At 34.7% G+C, this 23,325-nt stretch overlaps 1 protein-coding gene across 2 annotated transcripts in view; it reads left to right on the forward strand.

Moving 5' to 3' along the window:
- The window catches only part of Edil3 (EGF like repeats and discoidin domains 3), a 440,392-nt gene that overhangs the window by 218,440 nt on the left and 198,627 nt on the right, over positions 1-23,325 (forward strand). For both annotated transcript variants that reach the window (XM_028760126.1, XM_028760127.1), the window contains one exon: positions 18,002-18,115. In XM_028760126.1, the coding sequence (XP_028615959.1) occupies positions 18,002-18,115 (114 nt within the window). The remainder of the gene's footprint in view (positions 1-18,001; positions 18,116-23,325) is intronic.

The raw sequence follows: 23,325 nt of genomic DNA on the forward strand, positions 1-23,325 counted from the left end.
TCTCCTTCATCCACTTCTTACTGATGCAGAGAACACTCCCCTCAGTCCTCCTACACTCCTTCATCCACTTCTTGGGCCTGCAAGTTTGTCTCAACCTCTGCACTTTCTTCCAAGACAGATTAAATCATTTTCTAACAATCTAAAAATAGAATCATATAACAGATACATTCTGTTTGGTGTCTTTATTGAAACTAATTCCTTTGAGATTTCTTCCTTCTACTGCTTATATCAATAATTCATTTTACTGGTAAACAGTGATGAATGGTATGAATCTGCAACCATTTTAAACAATACACATGAATACATGATGAACACCAAATTTGGGTTTATTTTAAATATAGATGCATAAGGATATCAACACTGGTCTGTTTTCATGAGCACTGGGCAAAGATATAGGGGTAAATGACTCCACGGTACTGAAAAAAATAAGTGTCTCCATGAGGAGCTGTTGTTTTTCAGAGTGATTGAATTATTTAATGTATACAAATCTGCCTATGAGTTCAATTCTTCTGCATTCTTCAACAAGACTCACTAAAGCCAGTGTCTTAATTTTTAGCCACTGTAACACATGTTTAATGACATCTCATCTAATTTTAGTTTTAGTTTGTAATTTTTATTACAAAGGTGTTGAATATCTTTTCATACAATTTCTGCTACTATGAAACTTGTGTTTTCATGAATATTTTGATCATTATATGGGGTTACTTATTCCTTAATAAAATGTTGTAATAATTCTTTACATATTGCAAATTTAAATGCTGTCCTAGATTCTTGACTTGCAAGTGTATTCTGCAAGTTTTGGGCCTGTTTTTAGATTCACTTAAAATTTGACTTTGAGTTATTTACATTTTCCATAATGTAGAGCTTGATCAATGTTCTGTGATTAATAATTTTGGTGTTGCATTTAAAATGTTTTACCTAAACTGAGCACAAATAAGAGTTTCTTTAATATGTATTCCAGGTTTTAGAAATAGTTATAGTTTTTATTTCTGGGTCTACAGTTTCTATCAAGTGAGTCTTTAGTGGTGTGAGCATGATCTTAAATTCTTTTTCAGGCAAATAAATACCCAAACGTATAGAAAAGTTTTGTCTGTTCATGAAACTACCTCATTTGTCATCACAGTCAGTGTTTGTAATTTTTCTTGCTTAGGATCTGTTAAGCTTTTTGCATCAGGACATATATTATAAAGGTTTAGTGTAAAGGTTTCCTGCTTCTTTACAAGAACTCAGATTCCAGTAATCATGGTCCCAAAGTCACTGAAGCTCAGGGTGTTTTGTTCCTCTGTGTTTATTTTGTGCATTGTCTCTTAGTATGTGTTTCTCATTCATTAATATTTAGTGAATATGGCATGTGTGGGCAATATCGTTTACTGTTTACTTGATGCCTTGTAGTTTGCATTTCTAGAAATCTGATGCTTTTCTCTATTTACCTTGTCTCTACCTGACACACTCAATGTATAGAAGGTGTTATAACAATTGCTTTCAAGTCAGTTATTTGTTAATTCTAGCAAAGGAGTTTTTCTGGTTTTCCATGTCTATTACATTTAACTTGAGTTCAAATATGTTCTATATTTGAATGTCCTGTGCTTTTGGTTTTCTGTATCTACTTGAGCTCATTGATCTTATTCAATTTCCTTTTCTCAGAAATACTTTGTCCTTCTGGATTTTGTTTAAATGGTTTAGTAAATGAGAATAATTCATTTGTTTAATCCATGAGACCTTTGTTTTTCTTTATCTGGAATGTTTTGCTTAGCATGGTTATTTCCAGTTCCGTTTATAGTCCCATAAACAGAAGGATTCATCCATTTCTAAAGCTGAATGGAATTCTGTTGTAATGATATTCTGTACTCATGAGTTGGTACTTATTTGAAAAGTCCATGTCTTGGATTTTAGAACAACATTTCAATGATTACGGACATGAAGATGTCTTTTTCTTGTGGAGATATCACTTCCTTCTGATACATGCACAGTACTGAAACAGATAGCTTATATAGTAGTTCTAATTGTAGTTTTCTCAGGGATATTCATATTGCTTTCCATACATACTACTACAGGAGTTTACATTCAGAATTTGTTCCTTTCCTGAAGAAAATGTCAGGCTCTGTCTGGATTCTGTCATATCATGCTGTCCTGTGGGATTCCTTTCAAGAAAGTAAACTGACAGTGGTGGAATACATCTATCTGCACATTGCTTTTTCAGACAAAATAACATCCTGAAAATTCTGATCCGTATTAATAAAGTCAGGACCTAAAGCAAAGTTCTCTTGAATCATACCCCACCATAATTATCATTATATATGTATATATAATGATATACATAGAGATAGATAGATAGATAGATAGATAGATAGATAGATAGATAGATAGATAGATAGGATTAGCGTGGGACAACAAATATGTTTTAAAATATAAATCACAAAATAATGACTATCTTTTAAAGCAATAAACAGTGAATAGTTGAGTTGAAAGAGATGCTTCAAAAGTGAATGTAATTGGCAGATATTTTCTTAATTTATTTCTGCCAAGAGTACCTAAAACATCCTGTACTTATGGAACAAGATTTTAGAATGAATGGACTCCAGCTACCCTTTGCTCTTTGAGGGAAACTGTAGCTACTTAGAGTTTGTGGTGTCTTCTATACTTGTGGATGTTAGTCTAAGTCCACTAGCTTGAAATTACACTAATTTATATGCCAGGGTTTACAGAAGCTTGATGTACAAATTAATAAAGGTAAATGTCACGATTTTTGGAAGAATATATGCTATTTCTTTGCTTACTTCTGTTTTGTTGCAGTTCCATGTGCTGTGCTTTTTCTGAATCAATGACTGTCTTTCAAGTAAATCTAACGAAGAGCTACGCTTGCAAACATTAATAAAATCCCACCCATTTCTTTCAGAATAATGCCATAGAAATTTCTGTATATATAAACCTTGTCATAGTTGTACCTACCTTTCACCCAGGGAAGAAAAATGAAATTTTCTATAAAATTGATTGATTTTGTTTTAACTTTTATTGAATAAACAGGAAAAATTCTTCCTGAGTGCTGAAAGTTTATAAGCTATAAACTTTCTTGCCATCAATTACCTTAGCTAACCTTCAGACACTCTAGAAGTTGTGTCTAATTTCTCATTTTGGACCATTATTTTTATTTAATCATACTCACATTTAGAAGATATCAGAATTTACCACAAGGACCTAATCATATTCCATTATATTTGCAGTTGAGAGTCCAGTTGTGAAATCACTTAAAGAAAGTAATAAAAAGAGTAGGTTGATTTATTCTATATTCTTTTATACACACACGCACACACACACACAAACACACACACAAATTACAAATGAGTGTCAGAGCCTGATATTTAAGTAGCATTGCTTACAGTGTTTGGACATTTGTAGTATAAAGTTACCGATATTGAAAAATTCAAGACCATTGAACAAGAAAAAGATAATTTAACTTAGTAACATGAAAGTTTGAATTTATTCACATAAAAAGATCCTCTTAGTGAGACTTTAAAGGGTATATTGGCATTAAAACTTTCTACTCATAACTTGTACACTATATAAGCAATCACTTGTAAGTTTTATGTAGTTCCTCTCCTCAAAAATACTATAAACTACATTGCTGAGACCAGAGTGATGCATGCCACCACTTTGTAAAAAATCTTGCATTATCAATTAAAATTGAATGTATGTACAGAAATGATCCAGTCATTTCACTCCTAGTTACATCCAGAACTCATGCAATACAATTATGTATCAAGAGACAGCTACCAACAGACATTCTGATCTTTTTATCTGCAACAACACAATGCCAGTGGAAATAAAGCAGGAAAATACCTGTGGTATACCTCACAATAACCACAGACTGCAATGGAGACCAAATCACTGCATCCACTGTAAGAACTATGTGATTGAAGACACAGATGAAGATGTACACACTGAATGATGGATGTTTGAAACTACGATGTTAAATGGCAAAGTGAAAGCTCCTGCTTGTATATACATATTTACACTGTATACCTATACATTATAAAAAGCCATTGGATTGAAGGATAACAGGAAGGCTGCAGAATGCTTAGGACAGTTCTAATGCTTAGACTGAGCAGTGGCATAAGATTTTTCTTAACAATTACTCATTAACTTTATTGCTTTGAATATTTTTCAACACGGACATTTTACTTCACAGAGATATTTTAAAATAATATCAATTATCACTCAAGGTAAATAGCAAAGCTCCAAAACTATGAAATATATCTATATCATCTAAAAAGAAGTAATTAAATCAAAGTGAAGCTTTTTATCAGAGTACAAAGCTAAATGCCATATGGGAAAGAAGGCAAAATCCAAATAAATTCTTCATTAAAGAAAGCTGTACATTGGTACCAGTTGTGGACTTCATATGCAAATTTATTAAAAGCCCATGATGCTCAGATAATTTAAAGCCTTTAATAAAATTAATAAGAGGAATAAAAGAAATGAGAAATTCAGAGGTATTCAAATTCAGGAAACTTTGACCCTGAGAAAATGTGCTACTATTTCTCAGTTATTAATAACACTGGGCTATTAAAGTTGATATTTTCCTCATCCAATCTCTTGGCAGACCAATGCAGCTCTTAAAGTGAAGTATGGACGGAGAGTGGCTGGCTGGTGCTGAGAATGAAAATAAAGAATAATGCATGGGTTTTCACTTAATGGTACTGCTGCTTAACTCTAAGAAAGCTGTTTAGATTTGCAACATTACTATTCCATTCTTCCCTTGTTTATAGAATATATATATTAATAGTAACTATTTATATAGATATACATACGCATACACATATACAAGGAAAAAACAATATTAAGAAGTGTTCATTGTTATCAGTCAGATGCTCCTCTGATGTGCTGCTCTGCAGCTGAACTTATTAAAGTTCACACAGAGGAAACTTCTGAAGACTATGAACTTTTTTTAGCTTAAGCAAAAGCCTAAGGAAGATCATTCATCAATAATGATTTTCCACTGTATGTCGTTTTTCTCAATGTTCTGCTGAATGTACAAAACTTGAAGTACAACCATATGCTGAAAGTTAAAATGCTTATGAGGATAAAAAGAAAAATATGAGGAAATCACCTTCTGATTAACAATTAGAGTCATACGACTGAAGGAAATACAGACTTCCAGGATAGTTTTCATTTCAGGTAAACTGATAAAACAATAAGCGAATTACACAATTACCCTGAATATTCTGCATTTATTTATTATATCTAGCAAACTACAATATGAGGACAACTCATGTATTGTAAACCATGCACAGTGTTCAAAAATGGACATCCTTAGTAACGAGTATCTATCTTAAGGAGTTAATTAATAAGGACTCAACATGTTAATCTTACTTTTAGAATGATTTTGCCAAAATTTTACTATCTTATACTGCAATAACCAACTTTCTAAAACAGAGATTTATCCAATAGCAGGCCTTCTTGTGTTCTTTGAGTTCCCTGTTAACTTTTCAGTGACTACAGACTAAAGTTCAACCTCCTGAACTTGATTCATAAGATCATCAAACCTAGTCTTTATCTACATAGTAACCGCCAACCTTCATGGCCTCACCTCACCAGGCAAATCCAAATGGGTGCATGCTCCTGTGACTTAAAGTGGTTGACCTTCCCAAAAGCGTTGTGTTCTTCCGTGTTACTTACCAATGTACTAGATCTGAAACAAAGCTCATTGCTCATCTTTTGGCACTAAACAGATTTATTTCATCTTTTAGGCCATAGTCTACATTTCTCCTAGGGAAATCCAGTATTTCTTTACTAATCACACTACTTTTTTACATAATGCTAAAGGTTACAAATATCATTAGTACTGTTTTTGTAGTAACTCCTGCTGGGTAGAAAAGGGCCATCAATTTGAGATAGAGTGAGGTGGACATTGCAGGGGCTTCATATAGGAGATGGTCAAAGAGCTAGAGGGAGCAAAGAGAAAAGAAGATTAATATAACTTTTAAATTAAAGTATGTTAAAATGAAAACATCTTGAAACAAAAGAAATAATATAGCCCCTTTTGCCAACAAGGCCATCCTCCCCTACATGTACAGCAGGAGCCATGGGTCACTCCTTGTGTCTTCCCAGGCTAGCTGTTTAGACTCTGGGAGCTCTGGTTGGTTGGTATTGTTGCTCTCCCCATGGGGCTGCAAACCCCTCAGACTCCTTCAGACTTCTCTCTGACTCCTCCATTGGTGACCCCGTGATCAGTTCAATGGTTAGCTGCAAGCATCTGCCTTTGTGTATGTCAGGCTCTGGCAAAGCCTCTCAGGCAACAGGTATATCAGGCTCCTGTCAGTGTGCACTTTTTGACATCTATAACAGTGTTTGCATTTGATGATTGCACCTGGGATGAATATCCAAGTGGAGCAGTCTCCGAACTTTCCCACCTCCTAATCTCCCTCCCCAGTCTCTACTCCACACATTGTCTCCATATTGGCTCCTGTATTTTGTTACTCCTTCTTATAAGGATCGAAGAGCCCGCCCTTTGGTCTTTCTTGTTCTTGAGCTTCATGTGGTCTGTGATTTATATCTTGGGTATTGTGAGCTTTTGGGCTAATTTCCTTGCTTGCTCTTTGATTATTTGTGTTTATTGTCTTGCTTGCATCTATTGTATTGCTAGTTCCTCAACCTAGAACTGACCTTAATACTTGCATGTAATTGAAATGGTATAAAAGCAAAAAGGAGGAAAAGAAATGGGATAGGATGTGTATAGGGAGATGAAATGGGTGAAATTACCTGAAGTGTAAATAAATAAAATATCCAATAAAAAACAAACAATATAAGCATGGGTGTATATGTTTGTGTATGTGTGAGCCATGTGTGTGTAGACCTTCATGTGTCTGAATGCAGGTACATGAGTTGAATTCAGATGACAGCCTTGGCTACAAATCCTCAGAGTCTACTTTGTTTGGGGCAGGATTTCTCTGTTGTTTGCAGATATATTCACCAGGCCATCTGGGCCTCAAGCTTCTAGGGATTCCTGATTGTCCGCCTCTCCTCTGCATGTGGTAGCACTGGGAGTGCAGACCTGTGAAATTACATCTGGGTTTGGATGGATTCTGATGATTTGATCACAGGTTCACATGCTTACCTGGCAAGTGCTTATCCATTGAACAGTCTTTCCATCCTGAAAATAATATCTCTTTAACAGGAACCAACCAGAATCACTAAAACATCTAATTATACATTTTAGTGCCTGATTCATAGCTTGATTTAATACATACAAAAGGCTTATAGAAATGCTAAGCACTCAAGTAAGAATCTCTAAAGAGGAGAGTGTGCTAATTGTACCAGTCCTCATTAACCCTAAAGTGTGTTCTAGTAATGTATTAGTAAAACATATGTGAAAGTAAACTCTACAGGTTACTTTCTTTATTACTTGCTAGTTTTACTTAAGCTACTCATTATAATTTGAATAAGTTAATAAGTGAGTAAGTTTGCTGAATGAACAAATGAATGAAGACAAACTAAGTAAATTATAGTTAAGTTTCCCAAATGAATCCCATTTTACATAACTAGTTGTAGGGATTTTATTACCTACTATAGATAGAAATTCCAAGTTGTCATTGAAGTTGACTGCTCAAACTAGAAAGAGATTCAAGCAAACTATTTTGATGTGCAGCTGACAAAATACAATGGTCAATATTGTATTAAACAATCAGAATATACGAAACCCTATAACTGATAACACATCAGAGTAAAAGAAGTAAGCTATGTGATTTATGCTTTATGTACTTCGAACAAAGGCCATGCTATAATGAGGAGTCATACTTGGATTTATAGATTCCTAAAATATAAAATAATGAGGTATCCTAATTTTAGAAAATAATCAATAGTAAATTATAAATTAATATATTAAATATAAAAATATGGTTTTTTTCCTGAATCCACTGACTCCTGTAAAGCTCACCATTCCCTAGGCTACTAGATGGATTTAGATATCAATATTTGGATATCTAAATCCATTTGAGTAACTGATTTTTTTCATTTGAGTAACTGATTTTTTTGTTAAGGAATATACCACTTAACACTACCATTCATTTCTTATTTCCTTTTCTATCTACTCTCTTGTCAGAGCCTTGGTAAAAATTAGAGACCATGACATATTAATCATTATAGCCTTAGCAGTTTGCAATGAAGCCATTGTAGACAGATAAATGATGGATGGATGGATGATGGATGGATGGATGGATGGATGGATGGATTAAAACATAGTAAGCAAAGGCTCTGTGAAGTGTTTGTCAATGCTACCTGACTGTAACAATCACCTGATTTTTAAAAATACAATAAAATTATCTTCATTCCATCCAAGGGCACTTAAATCAGGTTTCCTGGTGTGTAACTTTAATATTTTTACAAAGTACAAACTTTCAAAAGAAAGCTTTGGCTAGAGATATTATTCAATAGTGGAGCACTTGCCTTATATGTGTAAAGTCCTAGTGTATATCCACAACACTTTAATTCCATCATAAAAGAAACAAACAAGTAAATAAACTAAGAGCAGCAGTAATAATAATTTTATATTTTGCATTTTCCTTAATAGAATCCCTTAAAAAAGAAACTGGATCACTTTGCCGATCAAAAGTCTCTCTCTGGTAATACATACTGGATGGTTTTATATATCACCAGCATTCTCAGTTTTCTAAACAAATATTTTATTAATGAATATTTAATGTTGGACAAATTATAATGATACTTAGTGGAGATAGAATGAGCTTTAGAAGAAGATCTCCTTTGTGAACATTTTTACCATAGGAGGCACCTATTCTTTTTGTCTTCTATTGACTGAACTTTTTTCATACTACTTTATAATTTTTTGCCAAGTATTTGACTTTTAGAAAAATAGTGCCCTTTAATAACAACTCCATTCACTCTAGCATCTACCCACTTTGGGCTTTATAAGGACACTTGGATGCCTACTTTTGTTTGTTTGTTTGTTTTTGTTGTTATATTTAACTATTTGAGAGTTTGTGAGAAATTCATACAATAGCATCAAATCTATATTATGCCAACCCTCCCTCACCTCTCCAACTTCTCTTATATCCCCTACACATAAGTTCATAGTTTCTTCTTTGCTTATTATTGTGAGATATGTAAATACATCTATATATACATACATACAAACATATACATGCAAACACCATACCTATACATATGGGTATTCATAAAAATACATGTAGCTCACTGATTCCATTTAGCTTTGATTTAAAGTCCAGTTTGACAGGGTCACCACTTGTGATAAGACAACCTATGCAAGATCTCTTCCATGTTGAGGACTGATTCTCCCTCTCTCAGTAGGCATTGGGGTGGGACATTGTGAATTATTCCTCTTCCACATTGTCATTTCACCTTGTATTGTCATGACTCTGATCTTACTCTTGCTTTCCAAGTGCCTGAACATAGAGATATGTTTATAAGGTAAATTTGCAGAATATTTGAATATATACCACCTTAATATTAATGTCACCTTAATATTAATGTCAAAGGGATTTTTATCTAATTTGAAGTCACAAAATAAATTAAATGTTTTCAGGGCTTAGATGAAACAGAATATGATGTTTTAGGAAAACTGGCCAGAAGATGCATTTTCTATTTAGAGCTTTTGTTAATTATTGGTTTTTTTTTCTTAAGGAAAAGTTAATTACCTAGGTATCATTATAAAATATTGGCATACAGCTGACTCTTATTGAAGAAACTGCTTTTAATTTGGTACTTTAAGATGAATTACTGGTAACAAGCCAAAAATCAAGATCAAAAGGCATAAACGCATACAAGATTAAAAATCTATCTTACTGTTTCAGAAATGCCTGGGAAATCCTCTAGGTAGTTCTGATTATGACATAATTAAATTCAGTATGCAAGCAGCAGAACAGGATTCTGAGAATTCATCAATAGTTATTTAAACTTGAAGTAGAAATTTGAAAAACTAAAGACTAGAGGTAAGACAAAATATCAAATGTCTTATTTTAAGAGTCAAGAATCATTAAAAGTTCTGTGCAATATTTAATAGTCAATGAGAAAACAAGAGAAGATACAGTCTTAAGAATTAATACTGGTAGGATCTTGAAAATAAGCTTTTGTAACTAATTAGCTGTCAATAACCATATCACAAGGAAAAAAAGACACCCCTATGTAAACACCGAAAATCAAGAAATCTTATCTTTGCAAAAAAATAATAATCTTAAAGCTTTTGGGGCTTGGATCATGCAAAGAGTAAAGGATATACACTAAGGAAGAAATTTGATGAACTACCAGAAGATATCTATAAGAACTTGATTCAAGAAAGAGACCTCCAGTCAATCAGCTTTCCCTGCCTGTTCCCTTCTCAGCCACTACCACCACCCTGCCCCACAATGAGAATTCTGAGGGAACTTTAGGAAGGGAGTTACAGAGCCTGTTACCTTCCTGGCCCACAAAGCCATTTTACCCAAAGCTAGCAACTGGACCACATGTATCTGGACACTGAACCCTACTTGAGAAAGACTTTGAACATCATTCACCTTCTCCCTACTCTCCCTGCCTGTTTACCTACCTATTCTGTTCTGTTGAGCTGGCCCTCCTTGATGTCTGAATCTGAATTTGGAATCAGAATTTACGGTAGTGTATCTCAGACCAGCACCCCCTCCCCCTGCTACTTACAGCCACTACACCCACCACTCCAAATGCTTTCTGCTGGAGCAAAGTAGTAGTAGAGAGATTGATTTTGAAAGAAATGAATAAGGAACTATCAAATACAGCTTAGATTTTCAAAAGTTAATTGACATCCTGTCACTCCAAAGAAAAATCTATAGGCTTTAGGCTACTGTTTATACAAAGTATGTGAGAAAAAGATGCAAGCTAGAAGAATGAGGAATAGCTGAATCCTTCTCAGAGTGTTAGTGTATATAAACTGAGCTCTCCCTGGATGAGTATTCACATTGACTGTGGTGATTTGCGTGAGAATGGTCCTCACAGACTAATATGTTTGAAAATTTCGTCTCCAGTTGGTAGAACTGTTAAGAAAGGGATAAGAGGTATGACATTGATGACCTTGTTGGGGGAGTTGTGTCACTGGGCTAAGGAGGAGGGGGGATAGGATTCAAGGCTTCAAAAATCCCAGGCCTTTTACAGTTTTCTTACTTCCTCTTGCTTGTGGTACAAGACATAAGCTCTCAGTTACTGCTACAGCATCATGCCTAACTGCTTGACTGGCTGACTGGCTGACAGCCTGCCTTCAAGCTCCTCGCCAGGATACTCATGAGCTCTAAACTATATGAAAGTGTTAATCCCAGTAAACCCTCTTCTTTACACTTCCTTGGACATGATATCATATAACAGCAATACAAAAGTAACTAAGACAGAACTTTGTAACAGAGTGAGCCATTGCTCTGACAGACCTGGTCATGCTGATTATGAAGGAATAGGAAATATTTGGGGACTTTAAACTAGAGATAATGATTGAACAACCTGAGCAGGGCTTCATGAGTCAGCCTAGTTACTAGGATGTAATAGGATTTAGCAGGAGATCGGAAGACAGTAGTGAGGAGAGCAATGTAGACTATGGAGGCTCAGCAAAGGCTTCAGGGGAAGCAATATTAGCAACTGGCCTAGATACTTGTGAAATGTGGTGAATAATATTACATCCTTTGGCCATTGTCCTAGGAAGCTGCCTGAGACTAAGTTGAAATTTTGGGGGTTACTTTTCTCAGCAAAAATTTGAAACCTGCCTAATATTGACCTGCCACATGATTTTTTGTGATCACCCTTAAGCAGGTCTGCAATGAAAGAAAAAAAAAACAGAAAAGCAAACAACAACAAAAACTCAAGCATGGTAGAAAGAAATACAATATCTATGATTTGTGGGTGAGCGTAGGGTGGAGTATCAAGAAATGTAATGTGGAGTCAAGACTTCTGTTAAAAGAGATAAGAAGATACCTGGCTAGCAATTAAATAAAGGCTGTGGTGTCTTCAAGGCAAGACGCCAGCCAGCCAATCCTGCAGTATGTAAAAACAAAATATCTGAGGAATTTTCTGGTCATAAAAAGCAACAACAAATCAATGTTTATGCAAATATAATTCAAAGAAGGGGCCAGGATCCATCCCCAAAAGGCAGCCAAACATGGCAATGATTGCCACGTTTCTGGCCTTAGAATCAGGAATGATACAAAAATAAAGAGTGTTATGCAATAGTTCTCTTCTGTTAAAACAGCTGTTGAGGAGAACTTGGTGGCAGGAGAATCCCTTCATGAAGGCCCTGAGAGGCCATTGCAGGTAGCTGTAAACATGAAGTATAGATTGTGGTAAAAACCATGAGATGTCAGAGGTTCCAGAGCTGTGGGAAATCTGCCAAAAAGAGCTGCAGACAAGGAATGGAACCGGTATGTGAGTGAAATGTGTGGCAGTCAGCAAAGCTGGAAGGACAGAAGCATCTAAGCTCTGTGACAGTAGACATACAGGTACAGGATTTGGATCTTGTTCTGTTAGGATTTATTTTGCTTTGAGTCCAGTATTTCCTCCCTATTCCTCCCAAGTTCTTCCTTTTGGAATCAGAATGTATAATCTTTCCCACTGTATGTTGAAACAATGTAACTTTAATTTGCCTGTACAGATGATTACAATTATGAGATTATTTTGAGTCTCAGAAGAGACTTTAGATTTTGAAATTTACAAGTGTGTTGTGTTGTGACTGTGAAGGTTACAGAAAGTTGTGAAGGTAAAATAATACTAAATGCATTTTGCATTTTTGATATAGACAGAAGCCTAAGGAGTTACAATTCATAGGGACTTGAATATGGTGGTTTGAGTTATTAACACTCTCCCATGGGTTATTTGAATACTTACTCCCAAGTTATTTGAACTGTTTTAGAAGACTAGGGGGTATAGTACTATTGAAAGAGGGACTTTGGGGATATGATTTGAAGATTGAAAACCCAGGCCATTCCTAGTTAGCACACTCCATCTCTTACTTGTGGATAAAAATGTCGACTGTCATACATGGTTTCTGCCTGCCTCCCTGCCATCGTCCTCTGCACCATGGTCGCTTTAAACTATAATATTATAGTAAACTTGCCTTTCTATGACTTCCCTTTATCAAGAAATCTTATCAGAGCACTATAAAAGTAATTAACACATGATTATCTGAATAAATTGTGAGTTATTAGCATATATATATATATAAACACACACACACACATAGATACATACATACATTCATATATAGTTGGTTACAGTATGGCTAGTTTTAGGTACTCTCAACTAAGAAAATGCTCTAGGACATTTTTATAATAAGTGATTGATAGTGTAGGCTCCAGGCCCATGTGGGTGAGCCTACCCCTGAGATAGTGGTCCTGGATTCTAAGAAAGCAGACTGAGCAAGACATGAAGATCAAGGCACTAAATAGCACTCTTACATGGCCTCTGCATCAGCTCCTGCCTCCACGTTTAGGTCCAACAGTGGCCTTCTTGACTCTGGAAAGTCTACACCAGTAGCTGCTTCTGCATCCACAGGACTGGATGATGTTCGGTTTAGTGATGAAAGGAGGATTTCTAGAGAGATGTGGGTTTGTATTTATGTCAGAAGGCAAAATAAACTAGGTGCTGATGTCAGCGAAAGATTCCAGTAGCAAGTAGCAGAGTGAATACATTCACTAACAAGGATCAAAAACCGGCAGTCAAAATATCAGCCTCTTTTCTCTAGGATCTCCTTCTATGTCGACCGCCATTTGAAAGGCACTGCCCAATAATCAGTGAGTGAATACCATGTGTCTTCTTTTGTGATTGGCTTACCTCACTCAGGATGATAATTTCTAGTTCCATCCATTTACCTAGGAACCTCTCGAATTCATTGTTTTTAATAGCTGAGTAATACTCCATTGTGTAAATATACCACATTTTTTGAATCCATTCCTCAGTTGAAGGACATCTGGGTTCTTTCCAGCTCCTGGCTATTATAAATAAGGCTGCTATGAACATAGTTGAGCATATGTCCTTGTTATATGTTCGAGCATCTTCTGGGTATATGCCTAGGAGTGGTATAGCTGGATCCTCGGGTAAAATGCCCAAGATGCAACTCACAGGCCACATGAAGCCCATAAAGAAGGAAGACCAAGTGAGGGTGATTCGGTCCTTCTTAGAAGGAGCAACAAAATACTCAAGGGAGCAAATATGGAGACAAAGTGAGGGACAGAAACTGAAGGAGGGGCCGTCTCAAGACCACCCCACCTGAGTATCTATCCCATGTGCAATCACCAAAGGTAGATGCTGATGTGGAAGACAGGAAGTGCATGCTGATAAGAGCCTGATATGGATATCTCCTCAGAGGCCTTCAAGAGTCAGACATATTCAGAGGCAGATGCTCACAACTAGCCATTGAACTGATCATGGGGTTCTCAATGGAGGAGTTAGAGTGAAGACTGAAGGAGCTGAAAGGGTTTGTGGCACCATGAGGAGAGCAACAATACCAACCAACCACAGCTCCCAGGGTCTAAACCACCAGCCTGGGAGCACTTAGGGGGGGATCCAGGGCTTCAGCTGAATATGTAAAAGTGGAGGGCCCTGCTGGGCATAGGTGGAAGAAGAGAACCTTGACCTCATGAAGGCTGGATGCCCCAGGGGGTGGGAATTTTGAGGGTGGGGAGGTGGGAGTGGGGGGGGTGTAGATAGAGGTTACATCCACAGAGAAGAAGGAGGAGGGGCGAGGGGATTGGAGGTTCCGAGGGGGTGGTGGGGGATGGGGTAAGGGGACAACATAGGAAATGTAAATAAATCATCCAATAAAAAAAAAAAAAAAAAAAAAAAAAAAAAAAAAAAAAAAAGAAAGGCACTGCCCTCTAGAGGAGGCTCTACCCCTTTAGCTGATCTTTTCAGAAAATACCCTTACAGACATGTGCAAAAGTGTGTGTCATAATTGATTGTAGATCCAATCCAGTGGACAACCATCCAGGATTAACCATCATTGCTACCAGCATTTATAGACCTGCAGGAAATAAATACAGCACAGAGATGAAATGTAGTATTATCCAGATAAGAAGAATGAACCCATGAGATTAAATCATAGATTCAGAAATACTCGTTTCATTTCATGAAAACTCAACATTTACCCTCTCATATCTTCCCTACTTTGTTTATTTCCTTTACTTTTCCTTCACCAAAATGCAAAGCAAAACAAAACAAAACGAAAGAGAAAAAGAAAAGTGGCTATGAGGAAAGGTGAGTCATGAGATTTTTCTGGAACTTTATATGCAGCATGCCCACTGGGCACCAAGCACACAACATGGGAAATAACAAAGTTGTGTGTTTTCAGAAGTCAGTTTTCTGCCTTAATTAGGAATACATTATGAACTCACTACATATTTCTACAAGGTAGTCACAGAAGCACAGCTTTTTTATTATATGCTAGCTGTAAATTTCATAGAGTATGGGGATTTTTATTTGCAAAAAGGAAAAGACTACAATGTCAAATACTTCTTAGATACAAAAAAATTTCCTTCATTTCACTATATTGAAAATAGATGTGAACGTTTTTTTCTGAAAACGATAATGCTTTGATCTGTGACAAAAACTAATCTATTATACAGATTTCATTTCCATTTTACTACATTGTATCCCGTGAACATTTCTATCTAGTCTTTAATTAAACATGATTTGCACAAATTGAGGTCAGTTTTCATTTAGACTGCTTGCAGTGTTAATCACAGTGCAAATAGCCTTCATCAGTGAAAGAGCTACATTACACTAACACATAGCGTTTCTGTGTAATTGCTGCCTGCTCTTTAATCCTGCATATTACTAGATAAGTACACATGAGATGATCCGCTAAATTTTCTATTGTATTAAGTATATAATTCATTTACATGTTTTTATGGATTTAGATTTAATATATTTTATTTTTAAAGAGCCAAGTGTACACTTAAGTGATGAAAAGATCCTTAATTGCTATAGTTGGAATATGTCTATTTCATATATGTCTAAAATATTTCAAGTTTAACCTGTTCAAATCTACTTTTCCCTATCTCATTTTAAACTCTAGATAAAGGTGTTGACTTGCTTTTGAAGAGTCAGATAGCTTTACTTTAAACTTGATTTGTTAATAGTTATCAATGGGTACCTATAGTTGAAAGGTTTAAAAGATTAGTTGTTCCTGTGATTCACAAGCAGATATTGAAAACAGTATTTATTGTGTACACATATGGAAGATTCAATGAAACAAAGAGAGCAGTGTATATTCATTATTGCTAACATAGAGAACTGGTTATTCTCATATTGTCAGTGATGGAAATTCCTGTGCTCTTGAATTAAAGCAGCAACAATGTCATGGGGTATTTCAACCTTAAAATGCTAATATGTAATGTCTTCTACACCAAAAACAAATGATACATTACAACTATTAACAAAAAATCTTAAATCAGTCCCTGTGCTGTTGTCCTGTTCAGTTCTCAAGTCCAAAGCTGAAAAGCTTCATTAGACTTTCTGGAAGTGTAAGAGGAAACTGCTTTGCAAAATCCAAGTCGATAGTGCTAAAAAATAAGATTGAGTTAGGTCAGGTGGCAATTAGTGGTCCTTGTTATCTGTTCACTTCCTTGTTTTATTAGAGACAGGCTGCCCATACTCCCTTCCGATATGGAAGGCTTATATGCATGAATACAATTTAATTTCTCCTACTAGAAACTACCATCTATATTTGCTCTCATTTGTACTGAAGAAGCTGTCTTCTCAAATACAAAATCAGATCATATTTTTAAATTTGGGCTTCTTCAGACATAAGTACACAGTTTATTCTATGTTTCTGTAAATAAAAGGACAATATTTATATCTTACTCCATTAAAAATGGAGTTTTTTATTATTAAAAATGGAGTACTGTTTTATAAATGAAGGTTTAATTTATCAGCTATTGATATAAGATCATTTAGGAGAAATTTTGGTATATATGATACAGAGAAAAACATGTTATAACCTGAATTTATAACAAAATGAATGGTACAGTATTTTTAATCATATTAAAATAATTTGAAATTGTGATAGGACCACGAGCTTAGAATTTCACATGATTCCAAAAAATAAAATATGATGAAGAGATGGTTCAGTGATTCAGAATATTTGTTATCCTTTCAGAGAATGTGACACTTTTCTCAGGACTCACATCAGCAGGATCACAGCTGCCTGCAACTCCAGGAAATTCAAAACCTTCTCGTAAATGACATTTCTACTATCCACACATGCACCCCTACACATGCGTAAATGAACACACACATATGCACACATACACAAATACACATGAAGAAAAAGTAAAATCAATCTTTAAAACTCCCAATAATGTTCTCTGTTGTCCAAAGTTAGCATGGAGACGAGCATAATTCACCGAATGGCGTCGTTTTGCGTGGTTTTCCATCATGTATAATGATAGTAGAGCAAAGGTATGTCCCTCTCGTCATCCTAACTTTAGAAACTCATGAATGGGATTAGGAAATGATTATCATTTACATTTATTATATTTTACATGTAATGAGCTTTAGCTATTAACTCTAATTTGCTTCTCATCAAAGGCAACCTATTTAGAAACTAAAACCTCTCTGTCAGTTGGAATTTTAATGAATTAAGATGAAATGAGACAGTGTTAATTGGCAGTTATTGCTGCAGGATTGATTTGAGATCCTGTAAAAGAAGCCAATTCATCTCTCCGTCAGGGTTAATTTGTTTGATTTAATTCTGAGAATGCACCAAATTATTTCCCCAAACTACTCACATTTATTTTCAGAAATGGGGAATGGTTTGGGTCTGTTGGTCTATTACACATATAGATTTTCATTTCTATTTGAAATTCATTTCATTTGTTCTTTAAAATAAATTGTTGGCTTACGAAGCATTTGTGTTATTGGAATGTATGCACATAAACTCAAAGGAATAGTGCTCTTCAGACATTCTATTTAAGGTACCTGCATTTTCTAACATCTGCTTTTTTGTATCAATAAACAATCTTCTTTTCTTCTTTTTTTTCCTCAGACATAAATGAATGTGAGGCTGAGCCTTGCAGAAATGGTGGCATATGTACAGACCTTGTTGCCAACTACTCCTGTGAATGCCCAGGAGAATTTATGGGACGAAATTGTCAATATAGTAAGTGATATTATGTAAAAATGTGTACACACACCTGATGTTAGTTGTGAAGTCTGCATTTATAATGGAGTATGGACCCAAGTTATTATTATATGATTTGAGAATGCATGGTTGATTGAAGTGTTTCATTGAACACATGTTCTTACTATTATGCATATTTCCTGGAGGTATTATTCAGTGCAGAGACATGAAGATGTAATACGTGCAATCTGAAAAGAACGGTAGCAGGTCACATCCCGGCTTACTTTTTACTGGTCCCTTTTCACGTATCAGTATGTATATCACGGAACTTATGCCAACAAAAGGAGATAGTTTGGATTGAGCAGCTAATGGGACCAAATAGATTCAATCACAATTTGTGTAAAGATAAAATAGAATACAGCTTTGCTGGTTCCTGTGCAAGCAAACCCTTGTCTTCTTGGGACTTATGACAATAGAGTTTTGAGATTATGGGTATAATGATAGGATAACCATTTACTCAAAATGCTAATAAAGGGGACGAAATTGTACTGCAACAGTTGTGTTAGTTACAGGTTAAAAGAATAATAGGACTAGACTCAATGAAGTAGGGCCTAAGTTAAGAAATATTAACAGTAACACTAATGGCACCCTTTTCTAATTGCTGGGCATTAAGAAAACTTTATAAATATTGATTTTATATATATTATGCCATCTATATTACAGAATAGCCAAATGCAGATGCACAACAAAGATTCAGGTTGATATTCAGATATAGAAAGCAAGACTGACATTTAATATGGTTTTCCCCAGTTTTCACAATGAGAGTGGCAGGATCCAGTCCTCTGGCTTCACAGTTACTTAGGTTCCTTTAAACTGAGCGTCCTTTCTATACACAAGATTCCTGTGAATGAACATACAGTATAAGTGCATGCTCCCTCACTCTTTCATGCAATGGGTTTATACAAAGAAGTTGAAATAAGAAAGATAAAGTGAAACTTGTGTCTCCTTTTCAGCTATGTCTGCAGAGGCATGCTTTGTGTATTTTATACCATTTTCTTAGCATTCATTTCAAATAACTTAGCAGGTCTATTTGAATGCTATGTTTGAGCAACTACTACTACAACCTAGTCTTGAAACCATAAATACAATCATTTTGAGGACTGTGGACACAGTTGAGTGGTATAGCACCTGCCATCTTTGGGAGTTTTGGTTGATCATTAGCATTGATGAACTAGTCATATTTCCTATTGCTTAGGCTAACTAATTCTGCAAAGTCTAACTTAAAAATAAAAATCAAACAAACAAACAGAAATGACAACAAAGGAGCCCATGTCACATCTTACACTTTCTCTGGTTTTCCTTAGTTTTTAATAGAACTTTCCTTTTTAGATTTTATTTTGAAGAAGATTTGCCAGTACAACTAAATGAAGCACTTGAATCATTAGTGACATAGCACATTTAAATGTAAAAATATTTATTCATTTTAGTAAAACAAAATCAAGGTATTTAAGCACAGAGTTAATATATATAAAAATTTATGAATTATTTATCATAAATTATGGCTCATTAAGTGTAGCTGTGATGCACTTTTGCTTAATGAGAAATAAATGTATACTTAATCTTATTTTTAATGATTTGATGCACAAATAAGAGGTTGTCATCTTGCAAACAACTTTTTTAACTTTGTGTAAATTTATAATTATTTCTAATATTGGGGATGTGCTTTTAGCTGAGCATGATGGACCATGCTTTTAATCCTAAATGAAGAAGGTAAAGGCAGAAAGTTCCCGAAAAATTCAAGGTTACCTAATCTACATAGTAAATTTCAGGCATGTCAGAATTCTATAGGAAGATCCTTGTTAACAACACATACACACACTAAAAGCAACATTCCACATTTGACACAAAAATGTTTACCAAGTGTTAAAATTGTCTAATAATAATTTCCAGTATATTATCAGCAGTTGTTTATTAGCTGTATTTATAGGTATACCAATGCAAAATAAATAATTTCAAGTTATATTTTTGCACAATTCATATAATACACTTGCTTTGAAATGTATTTTTCTCTATTTATTGATTGTAAATTTTGATTAAATTTAGTGTTTATTTCTATTGAAATTACCTTTGATTGGCATGAATATCATTTAGGTCTTCCTCTAATATTTATTACATATACCAAAAATTTCTCCCATTAAAGGCATTGTGTAGATTCCCTTGGTTATTTTCAATGACATTCTCAGGAGCCCAAAATGGTATTTTCATAAACAGCCAGGAGAAAATTCACAAGGTTCTGCAACCACAAACCCATCCTTATGAGATAAATCGGTTTTGTCATGTGTGCTTAACTGGTTGTGATATTTAAATCAGGATAATGCAATGGAAAGAGAGAACATATTAGTTAACTAATCTAAAAATAACTAGATTTGCTTTCATCTGTTGAATTACTTTTCTTCTCACAACAGCCATATACACTTTCCTCTTGAGTGTTTAAATGTGACATGATTAAATTTCAGGAATGACACTCAAATGCATTTTCATCACTGACACTATTTGTGGAAATTAAAATAGCTACCCAGGGAGTTCTTATAATGTTTAATTCCTGAACACTATACTAAAAAAGAATTAAGACTCGAATAAGTTGGAGAGGGGGAGGAATTAAAAACAAAACCTAACCTCTTCTGTGGAAAATAAAGTAGCATTTGAAATGTCAAGCTGATCTAGCTTTCAAATGAACCAAATGTGTAGATAATTCTCTAGACCCGTACTCTAAAATTTCTCCTATGATTATAACAAAAGGTAGTATGTATGGAAAAATTTTGAAAATTAAAAATTAGATTTTTCTACCTTCATTTTTGAATAGTCACAACCTGAATATTCACTAGCAAATAAAGTAACATTTACTAATACCCAAATAAATACAATGTCTACTTAGTATGTATAGATGTGTGAATTTGTCTTTGTGCTAGTAGTATGTATGAGCAAGTATATCTCTATCAACATAGTCTGACTCAGTGGAAAGTGTTCATTTTATAAATACATGTGGAATGTATGTTGTACCATTAACACTGTATTGATGACCTTATAAAGGTGAATCTTTTAAAGACAAACATTTTTGATAAACTACAACGTATTACCAATGATCATATGATAATGTTGATTTTCATTTTAGATGTCATTGTATGTCAAGTACTCTTCTAAGTAATTTATAAAGTGTCTTACTTAATACTCTCAGAGCTATTTGAAGTAGGTCGTATCTAATTCTAGTTCCACTTTACTGAGAAAATTGAGCTAGCGAGTTATTAAGTAATTTCCTTGGGGATGCATGGATAGTAAACTTCTGTTTGGACTGAATCCTAGCTAGCTAAAGCTGCATAACCTGCACTCCTACATATGATATGGTTCTACCAATTGTGGAACAACAGAATGAGTATCACACCACATTCTTTCAAGCACTTGCATTTGAAAAGTGATCTTAAATAGTGGTGGCAATACTGAAAAAAAGAACACAGGCTTTGCATTCAAATCGAACTGGAATTAAAATGTTCACTTCTGTCCTTTCTCTATACTCTGAACAAGTTAATTGCTCCTCATGAGCCTCAGATTCCTCATCTATAAATGAATTTCTAATGATGGACAGTATATTATTGGCATATATAAAATATATTTGTAATATAGGTTATTAATAAATACCTGAAACCATTTCACAAGGATTTGCTTAGTTGTTAAAAATTACAATAGTAATGAACTCTTGGATATCCTCATATATTTATGTTATAAATTTATTTTAATTTAAATGTTTATTGCTTACTTAAACAATTCACCTGTGTTTAATAACAGTATATCTGATCAAGAACAATGCTTATAGAAGTCAATGATAATTCCTCACAGAACATAATCTTAAGGAGCGTAAGGTTAGAAAATCCTGAAACATCTCCATGTTTACAAGGATGAACATTTGTAACCTAACGAAAGTCACTGCAGAAGACATCACTAGCCACCTTTTTCCTTCCTTCTTCTTTAAAGTTTGTTGTCAACATGTTTTCTAAACACTAACCCCCGAATTATTTTTTGTGTTTATGTGTGGGTGGATATTTTCAGCTATCATTGTTCTTTATTTAGATACTTAACAAATGGCAAATCGAAGCAGTCCATGTGGAGATGATAATGTGGTGCCTTCTTACATGTTAAAGATGGGTGTATATATAGTACATAGCACTTAAGGAACCCAGCAGTGAAAGAACGCAGTAGACAACACCTTGTAATCTCAGGCATGTGTTAAGCATAAAAAGGCTGAGCTGTGGAGGTTGAGATAATATAGGTGAGGAGATCATGTTTTACGAGGGCTAGAGAAAGGAAACAAGGTATGGATGGAAACATAAAGATCTGAAGAGCAATTAGATATTAGAGTGATGAGAAACAAGAAGAATATGATATTTCAGATAGAAGATTTTAATGTTTTATCGAGAAGAAATGATAACGCTCAGAAGAGACGTATTTAACTTCATCTAGACCTCATGTGATGTACATATGCGTTAAACATCAGGCCTCAGCTTATGATTATGTACTTTTTGCTCTTGATTTTCTATTTAAAGTGGTTTTTGAAAGAATTTTTATTGAAACTTGTATTCTATATTTGAGAAATTATTATAATATTTCTTTTTCGATTTTGGCGTATTTCACCAGATACCCCAATTCTCATCAATTTCACTGAAAATGACATAAATTACTTCTTCGTTAAAAGTTCATTGTATATATACTACCCAGTATGTATACCATTTTCTCTTTCCAGTTTTCTGTTGACAGGCAAATAGATCAATTCCATAACTCAACTCTTGTGACCACTGCAATATGGATATACATGTGGCCCTGTGGTATATTTGCTTATATACCTTCAAGTGTATACCCAGGAGCAGTATGCCTGGATCATGGGATAGTTCTGTTTTTACTAACCTGAGGAACATCGACTGCACCAGTTTGTACAGCCACCAATCCTGAGTATAAGATTCCTTTTCCCGAGAAACCTTATCAGCATTTGTTGTCAATGGTTTTCTTGATAATAACTACTATGGCAAAAGTGAGCTGGAATAGAGTAACATTGGAAATACTTAGGAAAAAGAAAGTTACCACCAAGAGAAGGGAGAAATGATAAGTGAGAATAATGGATTCTAAATATAATAAATGTGTATGGAAAATTCTATAATACCTTTTAGGTGTCCAATTAATACGTTAGTAAATTGAATTGATAC

The sequence above is a fragment of the Grammomys surdaster genome, unplaced genomic scaffold (assembly GCF_004785775.1).
Source record: "Grammomys surdaster isolate TR1022 unplaced genomic scaffold, NIH_TR_1.0 126391, whole genome shotgun sequence".
NCBI classification, from domain to species: Eukaryota; Metazoa; Chordata; class Mammalia; order Rodentia; family Muridae; genus Grammomys; species Grammomys surdaster.